This window comes from Phyllobates terribilis, unplaced genomic scaffold (genome assembly GCF_046119375.1).
Source record: "Phyllobates terribilis strain yellow unplaced genomic scaffold, ASM4611937v1 Scaffold_35__1_contigs__length_13245226, whole genome shotgun sequence".
Classification (NCBI taxonomy): Eukaryota; Metazoa; Chordata; class Amphibia; order Anura; family Dendrobatidae; genus Phyllobates; species Phyllobates terribilis.
Window position 1 is genome coordinate 7,984,155 of NW_027362795.1, and position 24,135 is coordinate 8,008,289.

The 24,135-nt window shown below is 46.7% G+C and overlaps 2 protein-coding genes across 2 annotated transcripts in view; both read right to left on the reverse strand.

The window, feature by feature from the left end:
- LOC141182624 (uncharacterized) overlaps positions 1–24,135 on the reverse strand; it is a 207,475-nt gene that overhangs the window by 179,995 nt on the left and 3,345 nt on the right. The gene's annotated exons all lie outside the window — the stretch shown is intronic.
- Positions 1–24,135, reverse strand: part of LOC141182705 (uncharacterized) — a 66,160-nt gene that overhangs the window by 1,919 nt on the left and 40,106 nt on the right. The window contains exons 10-15 of the mRNA XM_073660848.1: positions 16,031–16,081; positions 10,101–10,184; positions 9,792–9,971; positions 9,586–9,709; positions 3,405–3,502; positions 3,119–3,209 (exon numbers count right to left, since the gene is read on the reverse strand). Coding sequence (XP_073516949.1) covers positions 3,119–3,209; positions 3,405–3,502; positions 9,586–9,709; positions 9,792–9,971; positions 10,101–10,184; positions 16,031–16,081 — 628 coding nt within the window. The remainder of the gene's footprint in view (positions 1–3,118; positions 3,210–3,404; positions 3,503–9,585; positions 9,710–9,791; positions 9,972–10,100; positions 10,185–16,030; positions 16,082–24,135) is intronic.

The window sequence follows — 24,135 nt, forward strand, 5'->3', positions numbered from 1 at the left end:
ATCCAGCAATATCCGCTCTGCCAAAGTCAAATCTCCCGCTCGTTCTGAGCCTTGCAGTGCGCCCAAAACACATTCAGCCTCCATGTATTTGGCATTACTATAGTGAGAAGAACCCACTTAATTTACGGTGTGTGTCTCCTGGAGCACAATCTGGACACTATGTGTTGGGTATTAAAATAGTATATTTGCAATTTTCACTCTCCACCATCCACTGCGTGCTAATTTCCAGAAGGTGCCTGAAGTCAATATAATCGCTACTCCTATAGATTAATTCACTCACGGTTATAATTTCCAAAATGAAGTCAATTTATGGTGATTTCTATTGCTCTGGTTTTCTGACATTTTGTCATATTAAGGTTTCTGTAAATGGTGGGTCCCATCTCCTCTGGGACCTGCTCCTGGGACATCTGCTTCTGTCACCAGGCGCCGCCTTATTCATCCTGCAGGCGGCGCTGGTGATGGAGGAGACGTCAGAAGCTCTGGGCAGCGCTGGTTCTGTCCAGCCACTAAGATTAGGTAGCCTGGGACCTGTAGTACCATCCAGTCTGGCAGTATGGGTGTGTGTGCTGTCCAGCTGGAGTAATCTGCTCCCTGCATCAGCCAACTGGAAAGCACCGCACTCTACTAAAGCTGGAAGCATATTGCCGGAAGCTGCCAGATACAGCCTTGTTCTCCTCTGGTTCAGTCCTCTGTGCTCAGCTCCCGGCTTGTGTATTTGTTTCCTGTTGTGACCTCGGCCCGTTTACTGACTACTCTTGTGTCTTCTGATTTTGTATTTTCTCTGACCTCCATGTTCTGACCCGGATATCTGACTATTCTTCTTCCCATCTCACACTACAGAGCAGCAGGTAACTCCATGGCCCAAGCCTAGGGGACTCTGTGTAAGAACAGATCCATGTAGTGGGGTTAAATGGTGATGAGAAAGGCAATCCCTGGGATCTGGAAAATGGAGTAGATAGCGCCAAGCCTGTTCGTGGTAGCCATCTTTTGAGCTGCCAGGTGACCATGAACAGTGCCCCCAATACATTGTGTCTGCAAACTATTCCAGCAAGATCTGCATTCAAATAGCTAAATGTCGCTCCTGCCCTTCTTAACCTGCCATGCGCCCAGATAGTAGTGTACAACCGTATATAGGGGTTTGTCAGATTCAAAAAAAAGATTGAAAATAATTTGTAAGGTCCATTTGTTTCCTATTATCATTTGAGAAGAATTCCAAAGTTATCACCACAAAGTGACACACGTCAGAATTGAAAATGGGTCCTGATTAGCAACAGAAAACTGGCTGCAGTAAGGGGTTAAATCAGAGTATTTTGGGCACTAACTACTGTAGTCAAAAACTGACTATAGATAATAACACATCTACTGAAATGATCAAACTCAACAGTCTTCATCAGTAAAAAATGAGTAACTAGTGGTGAAACGTCTCTGAGGTAATAATAATAATAATAATAATGTTTATTTTTATAGCGCCAACATATTCCGCAGCACTTTACAAATTTTAGGGGGGACTTATACAACAATACAAAATAAGCATATCTCATATCGAAAGGAGTGAGGGCCCTGCTCGCAAGCTTACAGTCTATGAGGAAATGGGGGAGACACAAAAGGTAGAATGTACATATATTGTATAATGCAGCCTTAATATACTAAATAGGATAAATAATACATGGACTGGTCGCCTGCCAGTATGTGTGCAGTCCTGACCGAGGCTATTAAGCGCATGGTTGGTATGATCCTGAAATTGAAGAAGATTTTAATATGGGGGAAAACTGGGACGGACAAGTGGGATGGACAGATAGTGTGTGGAGGCGATACGCCAGTCCAATGAAATGGGTTTTTAGGGTCCACTTGAAACTGTGGGTATTGGGAATTATAGTATGGGACTCGGTGGTTCTTCATTATTTAAACTATGATAAGGGCCAATATTTTCTGTCAGATGACTTTCAAGAAAAAATATTAGACATTGAAAGAGAACTTTTCATAATAGTGCAGAGCTGAGGTGTCTTAAATTTAGACCTCGGGCACTGGGAAGAGGTAATGGAGACCTACTTTTAAAGACTAACAAGGAGTTACAGAGAAACATAAGTGAGTCAGGCCAATCCCACCACAATAAAGCTATCATACAAAATGAACATGGAAAAAAATACAGAATAAAAGATATGTTACATCCCTAACAACAACGTATTTATCAGGGGAGAGAACTTCAGATCTAAACCGGAGTCGCACTCATTTATGGTGGACCACTGGAGCTACTATGAGTCCTGAGCAGAAGAGTAAAGAAAGTATTAGCGCCCCCATTTCAGGAGAGATTGTGCAGTAATCTGAATTCCTTAGGATTGAAAACATAATGGAATTTATGACGCGGAGTGAAGCCATGAAACCAGGACTCGAGCCAACACATCTCCTGTAGGCGTGAATAAATGTATATTACAGCCATCAGCCACGCACAGCTTAGAGATATATCATGGCACAGGTGTAATGTTTTCTGTATAGTTTATCACAATCCTGTTTGAAGTTAGTCGGTTTGAAAAGAAATTGAAAACTCAGGATAAAGGGAAACTCTGTTGTTATTGGACAGAAATTCACACTTGGCCTCACTGCACATTTAATGTTGTCGATCATAAAAGTGAAGTTTGGTCAGAAAGACTGGACCTGGTCTTGTAGGGACCATATGAGCACATTCAGCAGCACAGAAGGGAGAGAAGGGAGATTCATCCAAGAAGATATCAGGGTTCTAGGAAGCCAACACCATCATTACCCTCCGCTTTCTCTTACAGGTCCATCATAATTTTTCTTCAAGTAATTTTCTCACTTGTCAGCACATTCTACGTATGCTGTCATTTGGCTTTGTAGTTTACAGATCTGGGCAGGTAATGGTCAGCGTTTACTAAACCCAGGGGGTAGGTGGATCCTCCAGGTTGTAAATTCTACAGAAAAGTTCTTTCACAATTACACAAAGTAATGTGAACATTTTTGGATGGCGGAAAATGTTGTGGTCTAGAGGTAAAATGGTGATCACACGATTATAACAAGGCTGGACTACACCACCGATAAAGCAGCCACAGCCGGTGACTGAGAAGAATCTGTGACTTCTCTGTATTTAGTGGTTACTACTCACCTGGGTAGTCATATGTAGGAATCTCCTCTTTACACCACTCATCACCCCTCACATATGTCTCTGTAGTATTAATATGGGTCATATGTTCACCCTGAAACAAATATTGTAAAAGTCACAGACGGAGAAGTCACATCTATGATCAGCTCTAATCCTGCCATCTCCACTGTTCTCATTACACAAGTATAAAACACATAATACTGGTGGATAAAACAAGACTGAACACAAGACCTTCACAGCCGTCTACACATCATAGGGCTAGATCTCATGACACCTTCAATCCATCTACCTGATGATCCTGAGGAACATTGGGGTCTTCTTGTTTACAGTCCTGTGGAAGAAGAGGATGGGGACATCTCTCTGGTGTTGTCCTCTTACCGGATAGATCTGGAGGAAACACATACAGGGACTGAATTCATTCTTTACATACAGATTGTAATGCACACGCCCGGGCTGAGTGGCGTGTGCGTGTGATTGTAGTGATTCCACTGGACCGTGCCGGAGAGTGAATGCCTGGAGGGGCTTAACTAGGTATTCACCCGATCCGACCAGGGTCGCACGACGGCATACGACGCCAGTGCACCAAGGAGGAACCGAGCAGAGGGACCAGGTGCTACTCCAGGACAGACCCCGGACACAGCTGTTGACCCACACAGGGGAATACAGGAACAGACTGGTAGGCTGGCACACAGACTGGTGGGTATAGGCAGGCACGACTGGTATGCAGGCAGGCGGGTATGCAGGCAGGGGGGTACAGGCAAGCACAGCTAGAGTGCAGACAGGGAGGCACTAGCAGGTAGGAACACAGGCGGGATAGGACCCAGTACACACTGGGACTCAGGAACAATACAGGCAGAGGGGTACAGGCAAGCACAGCTAGAGTGCAGACAGGGAGGCACTAGCAGGTAGGGACACTGGCGGGATAGGACCCAGTACACACTGGGACTCAGGAACAGAACCACAGATGTGGCGGACAAACACAGCAGAGTGAGGCCGCCCAGAGAGGTGAGCGAGAACAGGGCAGGACAAGACCGCCTGGAGCGGTGAGCAAGAGTAGAGCAGGACAAGGCCGCCAGGAGCGGTGAACAAAGGATCAGAGCTGAGCGAGACTGCCGGAGCAGTGAGCAAGAGTAAAGCAGGACGAGGCCGCCTGGAGCGGTGAGCAAGAGTGGAGCGAGACTGCCGGAGCAGCGAGCAAAAGGGTCAGAGCGGAGCAAGGCTGCCGGAGCAGCGAGCAAAGGAGTCAGAGCAGGCTAGAACCGCCGGAGCGGTAAGCAAAGGAGTCAGAGCAGACTAGAACCGCCAGAGCGGTGAGCAAAGGAGTCAGAGCAGGCTAGAACCGCCGGAGCGGTGAGCAAAGGAGTCAGAGCAGGCTAGAACCGCCGGAGCAGTGAGCAAAGGAGTCAGAGCAGGCAAGGCTGAGTAGGGGGGACAGGGCTCTGTTCACACGAAACAGACAGGAAGGGAAAGGCAGAGCCAGACACCCACAGGGTACTTGCAGTGAAGTAGCGAGTGGACCACAAACTCACAAACGGGAGTACAGAGACAACAGGCAGGAATTAGGTACGAGTTCAGACTCTGCAGAAAAAGGAAAGGAACGGACATAGAGAAAAGACAGATGAAAGATAGGAGAGAGTACAGACTGGAACTGAGTGTACGGACGAGACCGACACTGCAGCGGGACACAGGAGCGGGTCTGGGAATACGGCCCCCAGAGAGGCGGGACGAACAGGCAAGGAGCGTGTTCAGACAGAACAGACAAGATACAGGAGCAGGTCTGGGTAATCGGCCCCCAGAGAGGCGGGACGAACAGGCAAGGAGCGTGTTCAGAGAGGACAGACAAGATACAGGAACGGATCTAGGTAATCGGCCCCTAGAAGGCGGGAGGAACAGGCAAGGAGCGTGTTCAGACAGGCCTGGAAATACAGCCTCCAGGAAAGGCAGCAGGCAAGAGTACACAGACAGGACTCAGTTCAGACACGGGAACTGATACCGCAAGGCAGGAGACAAAGACAGGACTCAGCTCAGACATGGGAACTGATACCGCAAGGCAGGAGACATAGACAGGACTCAGTTCAGACACGGGAACTGATACCGCAAGACAGGAGACAAAGAATGGGACCTGGCACCTTCAGAGTGCAAGCACACACTGAATGAAACACTATGCTCAGGCAGGGATAGATGGGAGCAGCTGAGCTATATACCAGGTGACAGACAGCAATAGGCTGAGGACGCACAAGGGGTGTGACCCACAGCAGGTACAAAAAGCAGGAAGTGATCGGGCGCCGCCCTTAAGCAGCAGAAACAGACACAAACAGACAGCATGGAGGGAAGCCAGAGAGACATTCTGGACTGGAGATCAAGTGCGCGCTCTTGCACAGTGGGAGATGGACCACCATGCAAGGACGCCGCCAGGTATGTTACAGTACCCCCCCCCCTTACGCCCCCTCTTCTTCAGGCCTGCCAGAATCTTCCGCAGGGAATTCGAGGACCAGTCGTTCACTTCAAGGAGATCACTTCCACTGTCCACAGGAAAAACTGATCTCATCTGGTTAGCTAGGATGCTACCTCCTATCCAGCCATCCTCAGCAACAGACGAAACGGGAGGAGTACCAGGAACAGCAGACAAGGAAGTCTCTCTCCACATATTTTCAGGTGGCACCCCAGAGGGTACAGGAGACAACTGGAAGTCCTTCACCGGGTTGGAGGGGGACAGAGACTTGGGGGTAATCTCTGCTTCGAGGTACATCTTGTCAAGCTCACAGGAAGAAATAGACGGGTTATCAGGTACATAATGAGGAAAAGTCACTGTCTCTTTGTTATCTGGTGGTACCCCGGAGGATTCAGGAAACAACTGGAGGTCCTCCGCCGGGTCAGAAGAGTGCAGAGGCTCAGAGAAAACATCTGCTTCAGAGTACACTAGGTCGGACTCACTGGACGAAGCAGGCGAGGTATCGGGTACCGAGTATAGGAAAGTCTCTGTCCATTCACCACCAGGTGGCACCCCGAAGGGTTCTGGAGACAACTGGCGGTCCTCCGCCTGGTCAGAGGGGTGTAGAGACTCACGGGTAACCTCTGCTTCAGAGTACACTAGGTCGGACTCACTGGACGAAGCAAGCGAGGTATCAGATCTAGGATATAGGAAAGTCTCTGTCCATTCACCACCAGGTGGCACCCAGAAGTGTTCTGGAGACAACTGGAGGTCCTCCGCCTGGTCGGAGGGGTGTAGAGACTCGGGAGTAACCACTGCTTCGGAGTACACTAGGTTGGACTCAGTGGACGAAGCGAGCGAGGTATCAGGTACAGAGTATAGGAGAGTCTCTGTCCTTTCGCTACCAGGTAGCACCCCGAAGGGTTCAGGAGACAACTGGAGGTCCTCCGCCTGGTCGGAGGGGTGTAGAGACTCGGGGGTAACTACCACTTTGGGGTACCCATTGTCAGGCTCACAGGACGAAGCGGACAAAGTATCGAGTACTGGGTGTAGAGAAGTCTCTCTCCATTTGTCATCGAGTGGTATCCCGGAGGATTCAGGAGGCAACAGGGGGTCCTCCACCAGGTAGTAGAGGTGCACAGACTCTGAGGTAACCACAGCTTTGGAGCATCCTTGGACATGCACACCGGTTAAAGTGGGTGAAGCATCTGATGCCGGGTGCAGGAAGTTCTCCTGTGTGGAGTCTGGATGGGCAGAAGTCTCTTCGGGCAGGAGAACTGGTGCACTACCCACGCACATTACCCGTTGGGGCTTCTCCGGGATACAGGGAGATGAAGCTTCAGTAGGGACTTCAAGGTTGGGGTCAGGAGGTCTCAGGGAGGACAGACCCTGGCGTGACAGCTTGCCTCTACGTCTAGCATGTCTGGACTGCCTCTTGAGGTTGGGAGAAGTATTCCGGAAAGCGTAGTCACCCTGTGAGGATTCTGGGTGGGCAGTAGTCTCATTGGGCTGGAGGACTATTGCGCTACCCACACACATTACACGTCGGGGCTGCTCCGGGATATTGGGAAGTGAAGCTTCAGCAGGGGCTTCAGGGTTAGGGTCCTCGAAGACCATACGAAAGGCCACCAGGAAGGCCTGCAGGTCAAGGACGACAGGATCCCATGCTTCCCATAGGGGGGTGACCCATTTCAAGGCATCACCCGCTAGGTAGTCAATCATAAAGACCACTTTAGCCCAATCGGAAGGAAAATAGAGAGGGTAGGCCTTAAAGTGTAGCATGCATTGCTCCACAAATGCACGACACTGTCTTGGATCCCCATAGTAACGTGGCGGATCCGCAGGAATGAGAGCTGATAGATCCATCTGGACGGTTCGTAATTCGCCTGGAACTCAGCTAAGGAAAAAAAAAAAAATTATTTATTTATTTTAATGCATGTATTCGCTGGAAAACTTCTCAGAGAGCGAAGGCCGTGGGGCTCAATGGGAACCATGGCCTGAGCATGCTGTAATGCACACGCCCGGGCTGAGTGGCGTGTGCGTGTGATTGTAGTGATTCCACTGGACCGTGCCGGAGAGTGAATGCCTGGAGGGGCTTAACTAGGTATTCACCCGATCCGACCAGGGTCGCACGACGGCATACGACGCCAGTGCACCAAGGAGGAACCGAGCAGAGGGACCAGGTGCTACTCCAGGACAGACCCCTGACACAGCTGTTGACCCACACAGGGGAATACAGGAACAGACTGGTAGGCTGGCACACAGACTGGTGGGTATAGGCAGGCACGACTGGTATGCAGGCAGGCGGGTATGCAGGCAGGGGGGTACAGGCAAGCACAGCTAGAGTGCAGACAGGGAGGCACTAGCAGGTAGGAACACAGGCGGGATAGGACCCAGTACACACTGGGACTCAGGAACAATACAGGCAGAGGGGTACAGGCAAGCACAGCTAGAGTGCAGACAGGGAGGCACTAGCAGGTAGGGACACTGGCGGGATAGGACCCAGTACACACTGGGACTCAGGAACAGAACCACAGATGTGGCGGACAAACACAGCAGAGTGAGGCCGCCCAGAGAGGTGAGCGAGAACAGGGCAGGACAAGACCGCCTGGAGCGGTGAGCAAGAGTAGAGCAGGACAAGGCCGCCAGGAGCGGTGAACAAAGGATCAGAGCTGAGCGAGACTGCCGGAGCAGTGAGCAAGAGTAAAGCAGGACGAGGCCGCCTGGAGCGGTGAGCAAGAGTGGAGCGAGACTGCCGGAGCAGCGAGCAAAAGGGTCAGAGCGGAGCAAGGCTGCCGGAGCAGCGAGCAAAGGAGTCAGAGCAGGCTAGAACCGCCGGAGCGGTAAGCAAAGGAGTCAGAGCAGACTAGAACCGCCAGAGCGGTGAGCAAAGGAGTCAGAGCAGGCTAGAACCGCCGGAGCGGTGAGCAAAGGAGTCAGAGCAGGCTAGAACCGCCGGAGCAGTGAGCAAAGGAGTCAGAGCAGGCAAGGCTGAGTAGGGGGGACAGGGCTCTGTTCACACGGAACAGACAGGAAGGGAAAGGCAGAGCCAGACACCCACAGGGTACTTGCAGTGAAGTAGCGAGTGGACCACAAACTCACAAACGGGAGTACAGAGACAACAGGCAGGAATTAGGTACGAGTTCAGACTCTGCAGAAAAAGGAAAGGAACGGACATAGAGAAAAGACAGATGAAAGATAGGAGAGAGTACAGACTGGAACTGAGTGTACGGACGAGACCGACACTGCAGCGGGACACAGGAGCGGGTCTGGGAATACGGCCCCCAGAGAGGCGGGACGAACAGGCAAGGAGCGTGTTCAGACAGGACAGACAAGATACAGGAGCAGGTCTGGGTAATCGGCCCCCAGAGAGGCGGGACGAACAGGCAAGGAGCGTGTTCAGAGAGGACAGACAAGATACAGGAACGGATCTAGGTAATCGGCCCCTAGAAGGCGGGAGGAACAGGCAAGGAGCGTGTTCAGACAGGCCTGGAAATACAGCCTCCAGGAAAGGCAGCAGGCAAGAGTACACAGACAGGACTCAGTTCAGACACGGGAACTGATACCGCAAGGCAGGAGACAAAGACAGGACTCAGCTCAGACATGGGAACTGATACCGCAAGGCAGGAGACATAGACAGGACTCAGTTCAGACACGGGAACTGATACCGCAAGACAGGAGACAAAGAACGGGACCTGGCACCTTCAGAGTGCAAGCACACACTGAATGAAACACTATGCTCAGGCAGGGATAGATGGGAGCAGCTGAGCTATATACCAGGTGACAGACAGCAATAGGCTGAGGACGCACAAGGGGTGTGACCCACAGCAGGTACAAAAAGCAGGAAGTGATCGGGCGCCGCCCTTAAGCAGCAGAAACAGACACAAACAGACAGCATGGAGGGAAGCCAGAGAGACATTCTGGACTGGAGATCAAGTGCGCGCTCTTGCACAGTGGGAGATGGACCACCATGCAAGGACGCCGCCAGGTATGTTACACAGATAATTATAGGCCGTGTGTATTTAGTCCTGTCTATTACCTGGTGATGTGAGGGGCTGGGGAACCTCCATCATGACGTCCTTGTATAGATCTTTGTGTTCTTCTAAATACTCCCACTCCTCCATGGAGAAATAGACAGCGACATCCTGACACCTGATAGGAACCTGACACATACAATGATACCGTCACCCCCCGATCCCTCCATAACGTTACTGTATAATGTCCCAGCATTCCCAGCAGTGTCACCTCTCCAGTCAGCAGCTCAATCATCTTGTAGGTGAGTTCTAGGATCTTCTGGTCATTGATGTCCTCATGTATCAGGGGGTGAGGTGGAGGCCCCGTGATTGGGCTTAGGGGTCTTTCCCATCCCTCAGACACATGGTCCTGACAGCGCCCACTAGAGGTCTTCTTCACTACTGTGTAATCCTGGTCATGGAGAGACACATTAATAAATCTCACTACAGACATTTCCAGAGTCCTCACCTCTCCAGTTCTGTCCATCTGTTATTCCCATAGATAAGAATGATGTAATGTGACATCATCAGAATCTCTCACCTCTCCAGTAATACGGAAGAGGATCTCTAGGGTGAGGTGTAATATCCTCTCCACCATCTTCTTTCTGTCTCTAACCATTCTTCTCTAGGAAAATTATATAGATAAATTATTAGTATCTCATATTGTGGGAATCTGAGTGGATTGAAGATGAGTTGGTTTAAAATATATAAAATTCTGTGTAATAAAAATAATTAATAGCATTGTGATGCCGGTATAAAGCAATAATGTGGTAGAGCACTTCATACATCTTCAGGTCATACAGAGATACTGATGTGCTATTGACGTGGGGTACTCGGTGCCGGGCCAGTTGTTGCTATGAGAGATGTCACAGTGGCGGTGACCCGGTCCGTGACCCAGGGCGGTCATTCAATAAGGGAATATTTATAGGGGATTAATGTACAAAGTTCGTGACGCCACCTGGTTTATTTGTATACATCTCACTACTCCACGATAAGTTCTGGAAAGTGCTTCTATCTCCACCGGCTACTCTACACTGTGTGCACAATTATTAGGCAATTTCTATTTTTGATCGTTACTTTTATTATTTAGGCTATGTGCCCACGGTGCAGAAATGCTCTGGATTTTTCCTGAGCATTTCTGCATCTCCCTAGCAGAAAAAACACATGCGGATTGTACATGCGGATTGTACATGCGGATTGTACATGCGTTTTTCCTGCCAGGGACAAGCGGATGTGAAGCGTTCTTCACATGCATTTTCACATGCGGGTTGCCAAGCGCTTTCCAGGCGATTTTAGCATCACTTGGAAAGTGCTTGACAACTTGGTCACACTATATAAATCCATGCAAACGGCATGGATTTATATAGTGTGACCGAAAGAATGTTAAATTAAAAAAATAAATCTATACTTACCTTCTGATGGCCCAGCAGTCTTGCTTCGCTCCATCCTGGCTGCAGGCAGATCGCGGTACACTGAAGGACCTGCCGTCACATGACTATGACGTCAGCGCAGGTCCTCCAGTCCACCGTGAGTTGCCGGCATGGGAGGACGAGCACAGCAGGGGCCGTCAGAAGGTAAGTATAACATTTATTTTTTATTTTATTCTTTTTTTTTTTTTTCCTGTCCTCCACACCCGGGTACCATCCGCACATTGAACGCATGTGCTTATCTAGTGAAGCGGAATACATGCATTCCAGTGCAAGTCAATGGCGGCGAAAACGCAGCACTTCCGCAAAATAATTGGTAGTGCTGCATTTTATTCCGCAATGATAATCCGCAGCGGAAATTTCTGCAGCATGTGCACAGCACATGCGGATTATCATTTGGGAACATGGCAGGCCTTCTACCATGCGTTTTTTAAGTGTTTCTGCAGCGTTTTTGCCACTGCGGAAACGCTTAAAAAACGCATTGTGGGCACACAGCCTTAACATCTCCAGTGTTGTTGGTCAATCCAAAGGGTAATAAACCTGAAACCTGAATATTTAAGAAAGTAAAAGTGAGGTGTTGTCTTAGCAGAATATCTCTGTGTCCAGAATTATTATGCAACTATATGAAAAATGTAAATTTTCCATCTTAATTGTTTATTTTCATCTGTTATAGTATACATTTCTGACATTTAATAAATATATATCAGTGACCAATATAGCCACCATTCTTCTCAACACCAGTGATAAGCCATCCATCCATGGAGTCCATTCGTTTCTTACTTTGTTGACGTTCATCTTTGTGGGGAGCACCAACCATAGTCCCAGACACTGATCAGAGAGGGGACTGTTCTCCTTCACCATAAATCTCGAGTTTAAGAAAAGCTCGAAAGTTCTCAGGAAGGTTTAGGTCCAGAGAGGAAAAAGTCATGTCATTAGTCTTTCATCTTTAAGACCTTTCCAGGTACTGAGCAGTGAAGACTTTGATGCTGCGATTGAGCATTGTCCTGCAGAACAATCCTGTTTTTTTTTAAAGATGAAGATTTTTTCTGTACCTCTGTTTAAAGAAAGTGTCTTCTAAAAATTGGCAGAAGGTTTGGGAGTTGATTTTGCATCTATCTTCAACTTGAATAGGTCCAATTAGCTCATCTGTAATAATACCAGCCCATAGCAGTTCCCACCTCCACGTCGGTAGCATCTGAGTCGAAGTCGAGGTCTGTGCCCATTACTGATCCAGCCACGGGCCCATCCATCTGGTCCGTCAAAAGTCACTATCATCAGTCCATAAAACCTTTGAAAAATCTGTCTTCCGATATTTCTTGGACAAGTCTTTTCTTGTGTCTTATTCAGTGGTGGTCGGTATTCAGCCTCGGCCTTGTCTCTGAGCACTGAACATCTTGCACTTCTGGGCCTCCAGGGAGGCTGCAGTTCTGGAATATGACAGCACAAGAGGATAATATCTTCCTGGTCGCTTCACATTTGAGTCTTCTGAAATCTTTTGCAGCTAATGCTATTCTTTTTTTCCTTTTGTGACCCTATACACTTTTGAAGGTTCTGTGATCACACCCAACATCTGAGCAATTTAAGGAGTGCTGCATCACTCTGTAAGACTTAACTATTATTGAGTTTTTATAGTCAGTTAAAACAGTTTTTGGCCCATTTTGCCGGAGAAAAATAAGCTGCCTAATAATTGTACCCCCCTGACAAAGGATTTCAATATCCATAGGCAACACACCCCTCATTACAATACACATCACCTGATCTACTTCATCCACTAAACATTTAAGTTTATACAGCTTGTATTTGGAAAATCTACATAAAAATGATCATATGGTCAAAATATTCACTTGCCTAATAATTGCGCAGACAGTGTATGTTTCAAAGTGATCAAGAAAACTATTTTTTATTCTCACCTGCTATAAGCTATGGGTGCAATGTTCAGGAATCATCCCTCAATCCATAGAACGTGGATTCCACATCTCACCCCTGACAAAGCCAAAAAGTGAAAATAGTTGGGCAATATTCTGAAGCTTGTCTCCATTGTGATTATGATATGTTATAAGCAAGTTTAAATCTCTCAGTTATTTCAATGTGTATTAGGGGTGCACTGTTTTTTTATGGTAATACAAAAAGAAACACTGGCATGGTGGCACCTAGCACGGTGAAGTGAATGCTCAGGTGTTACAAAAAATAAATGATTACAACCATATCCTGTAGAATACAGCAAAAGAGGAGAAGAAACCTATTAGTGGTGTGGGCTGTGGGGCACTAAAACTATGGGGTAACAAAGATGAGGATCATTACTGTATAAGGCAATGAGAAGGGGGGGGGCTATTACTTTATAGGGCACTATAGATGGTTATAGCACTATGTGTAAGTGGGAAAAATAGGCAGGACACCTAAGGAGAGTAATGAAAATAAAAATATATATATATTTATTTATTGTGAGGGGTCAGCTCTACGGTAGGCGCTGGTTCACACAGGGATGCAGTCCATAGGTTCAAACAAACTGGTGGTTTATTAAATGTCCATAAACCAGGCAGGAGACAAAAATATCACAGCCTCTTTCAGGTTCCAAAAAGGTATAACAGAACAAAACATAAAATAGCAGGTCCATATAGAGCATGGCCTCAGCCGTTTAAATGCAGATGCTTTTCTCTGCCTCCAGCAGACTCTGAGCAGCACATGCAAGGTCTGCTCACCTTGCACAACACACAGCACACTGAGACAGGCGCAGCTGTCTTAAATCAGGCCTTCCAAGACCTGGACTGGAGGTAAGTGAGCAGCTGATCCCCCAGCTCTTTCAGCTGCTCATAAAACCCAGCCCTTTAATCCGGGCCCATTAACTCCCTCTCAGCACTATGTGTGCTGGAGCCTGCTTCTCCGGGTCCTACATCACCGAAGCTTGGTACCTCGGGGACACATACCTCCCCTCATCCACAACGTGTCCAGCTGCAACCTTACCTAACCCCCCACTTCCTCTGCCCATATATATATATATATATATATATATATATATATATATATATATATATATATTATATTATATATAGTACAGACCAAAGGTTTGGACACACCTTCTCATTTAAAGATTTTTCTGTATTTTCATGACTATGAAAATTGTACATTCACACTGAAGGCATCAAAACTATGAACTAACACATGTTGAATTATATACTTAACAAAAAAGTGTGAAACAACTGAAAATATGTCTTATATTCTAGGTTCTTCAAAAGTAGCCACCTTTTGCTTTGATGACTGCTTTGCACACTCTTGGCATTCTCTTGGTGAGCTTCAAGAGGTAGTCACTGGAAATGGTCTTCCAACAATCTTGAAGGAGTTCCCAGAGATGCTTAGCACTAGTTGGCCCTTTTACCTTCACTCTGCGGTCCAGCTCACCCCAAACCATCTCGATTGGATTCAGATCTGGTGACTGAGGAGGCCAGGACATCTGGCGTAGCACCCCATCACTCTCCCTCTTGGTCAAATAGCCCTTACAGAGCCTGGAGGTGTGTTTGGGGTCATTGTCCTGTTGAAAAATAAATGATGGTCTAACTAAACGCAAACCGGATGGAATGGCATGCCGCTGCAAGATGCTGTGGTAGCTATGCTGGTTCAGTATGCCTTCAATTTTGAATAAATCCCCAACAGTGTCACCAACAAAGCACCGTCACACCATCACACCTCCTACTCCATGCTTCACGGTTGGAACCAGGCATGTAGAGTCCATCCGTTCACATTTTCTGCTTCGCCTGAGAGTAAAGAGAAGCGCTGAGGAGATGGCCTGAGAGTAAAGAGGAGCGCTGAGGAGATGGCCTGAGTAAAGAGGAGCGCTGAGGAGATGGCCTGAGAGTAAAGAGGAGCACTGAGGAGATGGCCTGAGAGTAAAGAGGAGCGCTGAGGAGATGGCTTGAGAGTAAAGAGGAGAACTGAGGAGATGGCCTGAGAGTAAAGAGGAGCGCTGAGGAGATGGCCTGAGAGTAAAGAGGAGTGCTGATGAGATGGCCTGAGTGTGGAGAGAAGCACTGAGGAGACCAGATGAGAATAAAGAGGAGCGCTGAGGAGATGGCCTGAGAGTAAAGAGGAGCGCTGAGGAGATGGCCTGAGAGTAAAGAGGAGCGCTGAGGAGATGGCCTGAGAGTAAAGAGGAGCGCTGAGGAGACGGCCTGAGAGTAAAGAGGAGCGCTGATGAGATGGCCTGAGAGTGAAGAGGAGTGCTGAGGAGATGGCCTGAGAGTAAAGAGGAGCGCTGAGGAGACGGCCTGAGAGTAAAGAGGAGCGCTGAGGAGATGGCCTGAGAGTAAAGAGGAGCGCTGAGGAGATGGCCTGAGATTAAAGAGGAGCGCTGAGGAGATGGCCTGAGATTAAAGAGGAGCGCTGAGGCGATGGCCTGAGAGTAAAGAGGAGCGCTGAGGCGATGGCCTGAGAGTAAAGAGGAGCGCTGAGGAGATGGCCCGAGAATAAAGAGGAGCGCTGAGGAGATGGCCTGAGTAAAGAGGAGCGCTGAGGGGATGGCCTGAGAGTAAAGAGGAGTGCTGAGGAGATGGCCTGAGAGTAAAGAGGAGCGCCGAGGAGACGGCCTGAGAGTAAAGGGGAGCGCTGAGGAGACGGCCTGAGAGGAAAGAGGAGCGCTGAGGAGATGGCCTGAGAGTAAAGAGGAGCGCTGAGAAGACCGACAAGAAATGCAGAGGAGATGGTCTGAGGATAGAAAGGAACACCGAGGAGACGGCCTAAGTGTAAAGGGGTCGTCCATTTACTTTATGTGTTCAGGGTAGAATTAAATGGTAATGGGTGTGGTTAGGGGTTGGAGGAATGGTTATGGACGTGGACTAAGATGTCATGATGTGCAATCTATCCCTCTTTATATTCCCTGACAGTTGGGAGGTCAGACAAATGTAAAAATCTAATTGTTTTTGTAGCTGCAAAATGCAATGTGTGAATAAAGTCTATAGAGAGTGTGAGCCCCAATGGGGATGGTGATATTAATGTGTGTACGTGCTGCGGAGTATGGAGGCGATATAGAGAATAATGGGGAATCTCCACATACCTCCACCTGCAGAGCCGCCACCACATAAATGGCTGTTCTGTGCGCACAGGACCTGTGATGAGGTCACAGGAGGGGAGGAGTCAGGGGTCACATGATCAGGGGTCTCAGTGTATACAGGACTCTGCTGTACCCTGCAGGATGGAGCCTGTATAAGTGTTAAGTGTGTGGTGAGCGTCTCTATTAGGTTATAGGCCAGACACTATGTACCACACTTATAAGTGCAGATGGATAAGGCCGATATAGGGCGCCAGTCACACAGATAATACTACGCAGCCGCCCTTCCATGAACCGTCGGTGTAAGTGGTTGTTTCATCTATTTTCACCTGTGCTGCCTCCGCCTTTATCATGGGGACTGTTGTGTCCTGCAGTGTAGTTAATATTGTGTCTGTCACGATTCCTCCGCTCAGTGTGTCTTGGACGCAGTGAGTGACAGCTCAGTCATCCAATCTAGTGCAGGGACGTGCTGAGCTGTCGGTACTTTGATTGACAGCTCAGCCGCCCAATCTGAGACTGGGAGGTGCTGAGTTTACTTCAGGTGTTCCCTGTTCCTAGTGATTACCCAGCTAGTTAGCCGAGCTGTAAGTCCCCGATAGCTGCTGGTCGTAGCTTTCAGCTCAATGTGGTCTGTTCCCTCTGCACTTTATGCTCTGAATTCAGACATTCTGATCTTCTGTTGCCGGACCCTGGCTTTCCCTACTGACTTCCAGTTTGTATTACCCCTTTTGCCTTGACACATGCTGACCTTGGAATTCTGACTCTGGACTGTGACTCTCCTGGCTGTTGACCTCGAACTCCTTGACTATCCTGACTCACGGCTTGTCCGTGAGAAGTGAGTCAGTGTAACAGCATCTTGGTTTTGGTAAATATGGCCGCCTTTTTTCCATGAGGTTTTTTGAATATGTGGTGGGAGAAAAAATAAATATTTCTAATACTGTGAGCTCTATTGGTATCACGTGCTAAGCGTCTCTGCTCTATGAGGACTGACGAAAGTTCAGTCTGAACTGTGTCCTATACATTACAGCAAAGAGGATAAAAACAACCTCGTTACAGCTCATTCTAATGTCCAAGTACAGACTACAATGCATGGGCTGGCCGCGAGTCTCCTGACCGGAGCGTGACAGCCTCATATATTTCTATAATTGTGAGGTAAAAAATGAGAAAAGAAGCTTTATGGTGGGCGCTGTGATGCTGAAGACAAGGATGAGAAGGTGTAGAAAAACAACAAACATATTAAAAGATAGCAATGTGTTTCAAAATCGATCTGACATCTTCCTAGGACCATCATAAAGCTTTTTTTCCTCATTTTTTGTCTCCTTCTGTTGACTTCAACAGTGGAGAAGCAGTCTATATGAGGAATACCATTGTGCTACTTCTCTCATCACAGTTGGGCCTGACCGGCTCAACTCCACCAGGTGGTGGGAACATTGCATCGACCCTTCCCTGTTTCTTATCACCGGGACTTCACCATGGAGCTGTATATACTTCTATGAAGTCGTCATGCTCAGGTCAGGAGATCCACGGTCATACATTGCACAGACGTCTAAATGAGCCCTCAGTATTGTTAAGCACAATAACTGTGGAGGGGAACAAAGTTGAGCATTATTATTGTCTATGGTAATTGGGGAGGCGGGTGTATTACTATTACCGCAGGGCTGGGATGGGCAGGGGGGCATCTGTGTTGGCTCCCTCACAAGTGCTGACCCTCTGTGTGGCTACATATACTGTAAGCCTGTCTATATGTGGGTGTATGTATGATAAGATCTGCACATACACTATATGTGCTTTTATATATTTATGTGTCTACTACAAAAAAGGATACAACTTTGTCAATTATGTGCTGTTTATATGGAATCATTTTTTTAAAGGAAAAAAACAATGATGTGGATATACGTATTGTGTCTTATGATGTAAGAAATCACAGGTTATGCAGACATAATGTTTTCATATGTTTGTCATTAAACTCATCTCTTCTCGATCATGTCAGGTTCCCCAGACTTCCCAAATTATCCCCATTATGATTCAGAGACTTATGTACACATAACCTTCCTATCAGTTTTTTTAGGTGAATTAAAAAAATAATTGGTGTGTGGGGACTTTACTGTATGATCGTCGTGTAATGTTCACTATTGTTATCACAATGCTGCTTGAATGCAGCACAATTAGGACGGCAGTTTCCAAGCCACACATTTTTTATTATATAATCGTTGTGGTATCAATGTAGCAAGCTTGATTGTGTTACTGTATCTACATAGCGAGTATGGATCTGTTATTATTTCTATGCGGTAAGTTTTCTCTGATACAATATATACAGTGAGTACGGAAAGTATTCCGACCCCTTTACATTTTTCACTCTTTGTTTCATTGCAGCCATTTAGTAAATTTTAAAAAGTTCATTTTTTTCTCATTAACCCCTTAATAACATCTGACGTACTAATACGCGTCTGTGCCCTAGGACTTAAGAGCCAGACCCGTATTAGTACGTCATCGCGATCGCGCGCGCACACAGGCTGTGCGGGCGCGATCGCCGCCGGGTGTCAGCTGATTGTCACAGCTGACACCCGGTACTATGTGCAGGGAGCGGTCCTGCACCGTTCCCAGCACATTAACCCCCGCGATGCTGCGATCGAAGTCGATCGCGGCATTGCGGGGGCAAGGGGAGGTGATCGGCGATACTCACCTCCTCTTCCGGCTTCCAGCGCAGTCTGCAAAGGCTTCCCGGGTGTTGCCATGACGACCCGATGTCGTCATGACAACATCCAGGTCACCAGAGAGCAGGAAGATTGCTTGGACATGCGCAGTGCATCTCCAAGCAATCTTCACACTGTGAACTTCTGACAGCCTGCATGGCATAGGGATGGTGCTCCATTCCTGTGCCATGCAGGCGATCAGAAAAAAAAAAGTGAAAGTCCCAGAGTGGGACAAAGTAATAAAGTGTATAAACTGTGTGAAAGTGGAAAAAAAAAAAAAAATGTGCAAAAATATTATAAAAAAATAAAAAAATTAATACACCAAAAATAAAAATATAATGTACCCATCAATAAATATTATTATAAAAAAAAAACAATAAAAGTACACATATTTGGTATCGCCGCGTCCGGAACAACCTGACCTATAAAACTGTCCCACTAGTTAACCCCTTCAGTGAACACGGTAAAAAAAAAAAAAACGAAGCAAAAAACAATGCTTTATCACCATACCGCCAAACAAAAAGTGGAATAACACGCGATCAAAAAGACGCATATAAATAAAAATGATACCGCTGAAAACGTCATCTCGTCCCGCAAAAAACAAGCCACCATACAGCTCCAACAGCCGAAAAATAAAAAAGTTATAGCTCTCAGAATAAAGCGATACAAAAAAATAATTTTTTCTATAAAATAGCTTTTATTGTGTATAAGCGCCAAAACATAGAAAAATGATACAAATGTGGTACCGCTGTAAACGTACTGAACCGAAGAATAAAACTACCTCATCAATTTTACCACACGCGGAACAGAATAAAAAAAAAATAAAAAAACAATTCCTGAGTTGTTGGTTTTTGTTTATTCTGCCTCCCAAAAATCGGAATAGAAAGCGATCAAAAAATGTCACGTGCCTGAAAATGGCACCAATAACAACGTCAAGTCATCCCGCAAAAAACGAGCCGTCACATGACTGTCTGCCAAAATCTGGAAAATTATAGCTCACAAAATATGGCGATGCAAAAACTAGATTTTACAAAAAATGCGTCTTTTAGTGTGTGACAGCTGTCAGTCCTAAAAACCCCATATGATTCTGGCATTGCTGTAATCACACCGACCCGAAGAATAAAGTCGTCTAATCACTTATACCGCACAAGGAACGGCGTCAAAAATAAACTCTTGGGTTAGGATTGGGCTAGGGTTAGGGCTGGGTTTGGGGCTAGGGTTGTGCTGGGGCTAGGGTTGTGCTGGGGCTAGGGTTGTGCTGGGGTTAGGGCTGGGGTTGGGATTTTTTTCAAAAGTAAGAAAAAAAGATGACGATATGGCGACTAGTGTTGAGAGCAAGTGCTCGCTACTTGAGTTTGCATCGGGTGCTCTGGTATGCATTGAGTATCGTGGGTATTTGAGTGACATGCTCGAGTCTCTGCCCCATATGCTTCGCAGCCAAAAAACTTTACGGGGATTGCCTGCCATGCACGAGCGATCCCCGCATGTTTTTTTTTGGGTGTCTAATAACCGTGAAACATGCGGAGCAGGGACTCGAGCATGTCACTCGAGCACACGCTGTACATGGTGCATACCTGAGTACCCGATGCAAACTCAAGTAGCGAGCACTTGCGCTCAAGAATAATGACAACTTATTCAATATGATGACCTAATGTAAACAAATTCTGTGCCGTACCTCTGGGTTCAAAATGTTCACTATACACCTTAATAAAATCCTTGAGGGGTATAGTTTCCAAAATGGGGACACTTGTGGGGGAGCTCCACTGTTTAGGCACATCACGGGCTCTCCAAACGCGACATGGTGTCCGCTAACAGATTGAATGGAAAATCGGCTCAAATTGTTAGCGGACGCCATGTTGCTTTTGGAGAGCCCCTGTGTGCCCAAACATTGGAGCTCCCCCACAAGTGACCCCATTTTGGAAACTAGACCCCCCAAGGCAACTTTCTAGATGCATAGTGAGCACTTGGAACCCCCAGGTGCTTCACAAATTGATTCGTAATAATGAAAAAGTGAAAAAAAAAACCACTTTTTCATTTTTATGAATCAATTTGTGAAGCACCTGGGGTTCCAAGTGCTCACTATGAATCTAGATAGGTGCCTTGGGGGGTCTAGTTTCCAAAATGGGGTCACTTGTGGGGGAGCTCCAATGTTTGGGCACACAGGGACTCTCCAAATGCAACATGATATCCGCTAACAAATTGTCGGCTCAAATTGTTAGCGGATATCATGTTGCATTTGGAGAGTCCCTGTGTGCCCAAACATTGGAGCTCCCCCACAAGTGACCCCATTTTGGAAACTAGACCCCCCAAGGCACCTATCTAGATGAATAGTGAGCACTTGGAACCCCTAGGTGCTTCACAAATTGATTCGTAAAAATGAAAAAGTGTTTTTTTTTTTCACTTTTTCATTATTACGAATCAATTTGTGAAGCACCTGGGGGTTCCAAGTGCTCACTATGCATCTAGAAAGGTGCCTTGGTGGGTCTAGTTTCCAAAATGGGGTCACTTGTGGGGGAGCTCCAAAGTTTGGGCACAGAGGGGGTCTCCAAACGCAATGTGGTGTCAGCTAACAATTTGAGCCGATTTTCCATTCAATTTGTTAGCGGATACCATGTTGCATTTAAAGAGTCCCTGTGTGCCCAAACATTGGAACTCCCCCACAAGTGACCCCATTTTGGAAACTAGACCCCCCAAGGCACCTATCTAGATGCATAGTGAGCACTTGGAACCCCTAGGTGATTCACAAATTGATTCGTAAAAATGAAAAAGTGTTTTTTTTTTCACTTTTTCATTATTACGAATCAATTTGTGAAGCACCTGGGGGTTCCAAGTGCTCACTATGCATCTAGAAAGGTGTCTTGGGGGGTCTAGTTTCCAAAATGGGGTCACTTGTGGGGGAGCTCCAAAGTTTGGGCACAGAGGGGCTCTCCAAACGCAATGTGGTGTCCGCTAACAATTTGAGCCGATTTTCCATTCAATTTGTTAGCGGATACCATGTTGCATTTAGAGAGTCCCTGTGTGCCCAAACATTGGAGCTCCCCCACAAGTGACCCCATTTTGGAAACTAGACCCCCCAAGGCACCTATCTAGATGCATAGTGAGCACTTGGAACCCCTAGGTGCTTCACAAATTGATTCGTAAAAATGAAAAAGTGTTTTTTTTTTTCACTTTTTCATTATTACGAATCAATTTGTGAAGCACCTGGGGGTTCCAAGTGCTCACTATGCATCTAGAAAGGTGCCTTGGGGGGTCTAGTTTCCAAAATGGGGTCACTTGTGGGGGAGCTCCAAAGTTTGGGCACAGAGGGGCTTTCCAAACGCAATGTGGTGTCCGCTAACAATTTGAGCCGATTTTCCATTCAATTTGTTAGCGGATACCATGTTGCGTTTAGAGAGTCCCTGTGTGCCCAAACATTGGAGCTCCCCCACAAGTGTCCCCATTTTGGAAACTAGACCCCCCAAGGCACCTATCTAGATGCATAGTGAGCACTTGGAACCCCTAGGTGCTTCACAAATTGATTCGTAACAATGAAAAAGTGTTTTTTTTTTCACTTTTTCATTTTTACGAATCAATTTGTGAAGCACCTGGGGGTTGCAAGTGCTCACTATGCATCTAGATAGGTGCCTTGGGGGGTCTAGTTTCCAAAATGGGGTCACTTGTGGGGGAGCTCCAATGTTTGGGCACACAGGGGCTCTCTAAACGCAACATGGTGTCCGCTAATTATTTAAGCAAATTTTACAATCAAAAAGTCAAATGGCGCTCCTTCCCTTCCGAGCCCTACAGTGCGCCCAAACAGTGTTTTTTCCCCAAATATTGGGTATCTGCGTGCCCAGGGGAAATTGCACAACAAATTTTGCGGTCCATTTTTTCTTGTTACCCCTGTGAAAATAAAAAGAATTGGGTCTAAAGTAACATTTTTGTGAAAAAAGTTAAATGTTCATTTTTTTCTTCCACATTCAAAAAATTCCTGTGAAGCACCTGAAGGGTTAATAAAGTTCTTGAATGTGGTTTTGAGCACCTTGAGGGGTGCAGTTTTTAGAATGGTGTCACTTTTGGGTATTTTCTGTCATAAAGACCTCTCAAAGTGACTTCAAATGTGATGTGGTCCCTAAAAAAAATGGTTTTGTAAATTTTGTTGAAAAAATGAGAAATCGCTGGTCAACTTTTAACCCTTATAGCTCCCTAACAAAAAAAAATTTTGGTTCCAAAATTGTGCTGATGTAAAGTATACATGTGGGAAATGTTATTTATTAACTCTTTTGTGTGACATATCGCTCTGATTTCAGGGCTTAAAAATTCAAATTTTGAAAATTGCAAAATTTTCAAAATTTTCGCCAAATTTCTATTTTTTTCACAAATAAACGCAAGTGATATCGAAGAAATTTTTCCACAATCATGAAGTACAATATGTCACGAAAAAACAATCTCAGAATCAGGGGGATCCGTTGAAGTGTTCCAGAGTAATTACCTCATAAAGTGACAGTGGTCAGAATTGTAAAAATTGGCCCGGTCATTAACGTGCAAACCACCCGCGGGGCTTAAGGGGTTAAAGTCCACTCAGCACCCCATCTTGACTGAAAGAAAACAGAAATGTAGAATTTTTTGCAAATTATAAAAGAAAAACTGAAATATCACATGGTCATAAGTATTCAGACCCTTTGCTCAGACACTCATATTTAAGTCACATGCTGTCCATTTCCTTGTGATCCTCCTTGAGATGGTTCTACTACTTCATTGGAGTCCAGCTGTGTTTAATTAAACTGATAGGACTTGATTTGGAAAGGCACACACCTGTCTATATAAGACCTCACAGCTCACAGTGCATGTCAGATCAAATGAGAATCATGAGCTCAAAGGAACTGCTCAAGGAGCTCAGAGACAGAATTATGGCAAGGCACAGATCTGGCCAAGGTTACAAAACAATTTCTGCATTACTCAAGGTTACTAATAGCACAGTGGCCTCCATAATCCTTAAATGGAAGAAGTTTGGGACCACCAAAAGTCTTCCTAGACCTGGCCGTCCAGCGAAGCTGAGCAATCGTGGGAAAAGAGCCAGCTCCAGAGATGCTGTATGGAGATAGGAGAATGTAGCACCCTGAGGATTCGGCTGCTACAGGGGTATTGCACCTCAACCCAGAGGTGTGATATTCCACTCCCGGGTAAGGAAGGAGTGTGGAACTGAGCTCAGATAGACTGCATGCACTACATACATCCCATTCCAGAGGAGCAGGCCGACGGTACTCCCACTTAGAAATGTGCAGGTACAACCGAGCCTGTTCCTGGCTGGAGTGGGAGGGGGGTGGTACATCCCATGTAGTGTAGGGGCAGATAGGGGGAGCAGTCTGGGTAGTGATAGGAGCTCATTGGGTGCTGGTCACCTGAGCTCACACATAGAGGGATATATAAGGAGGGCACCAA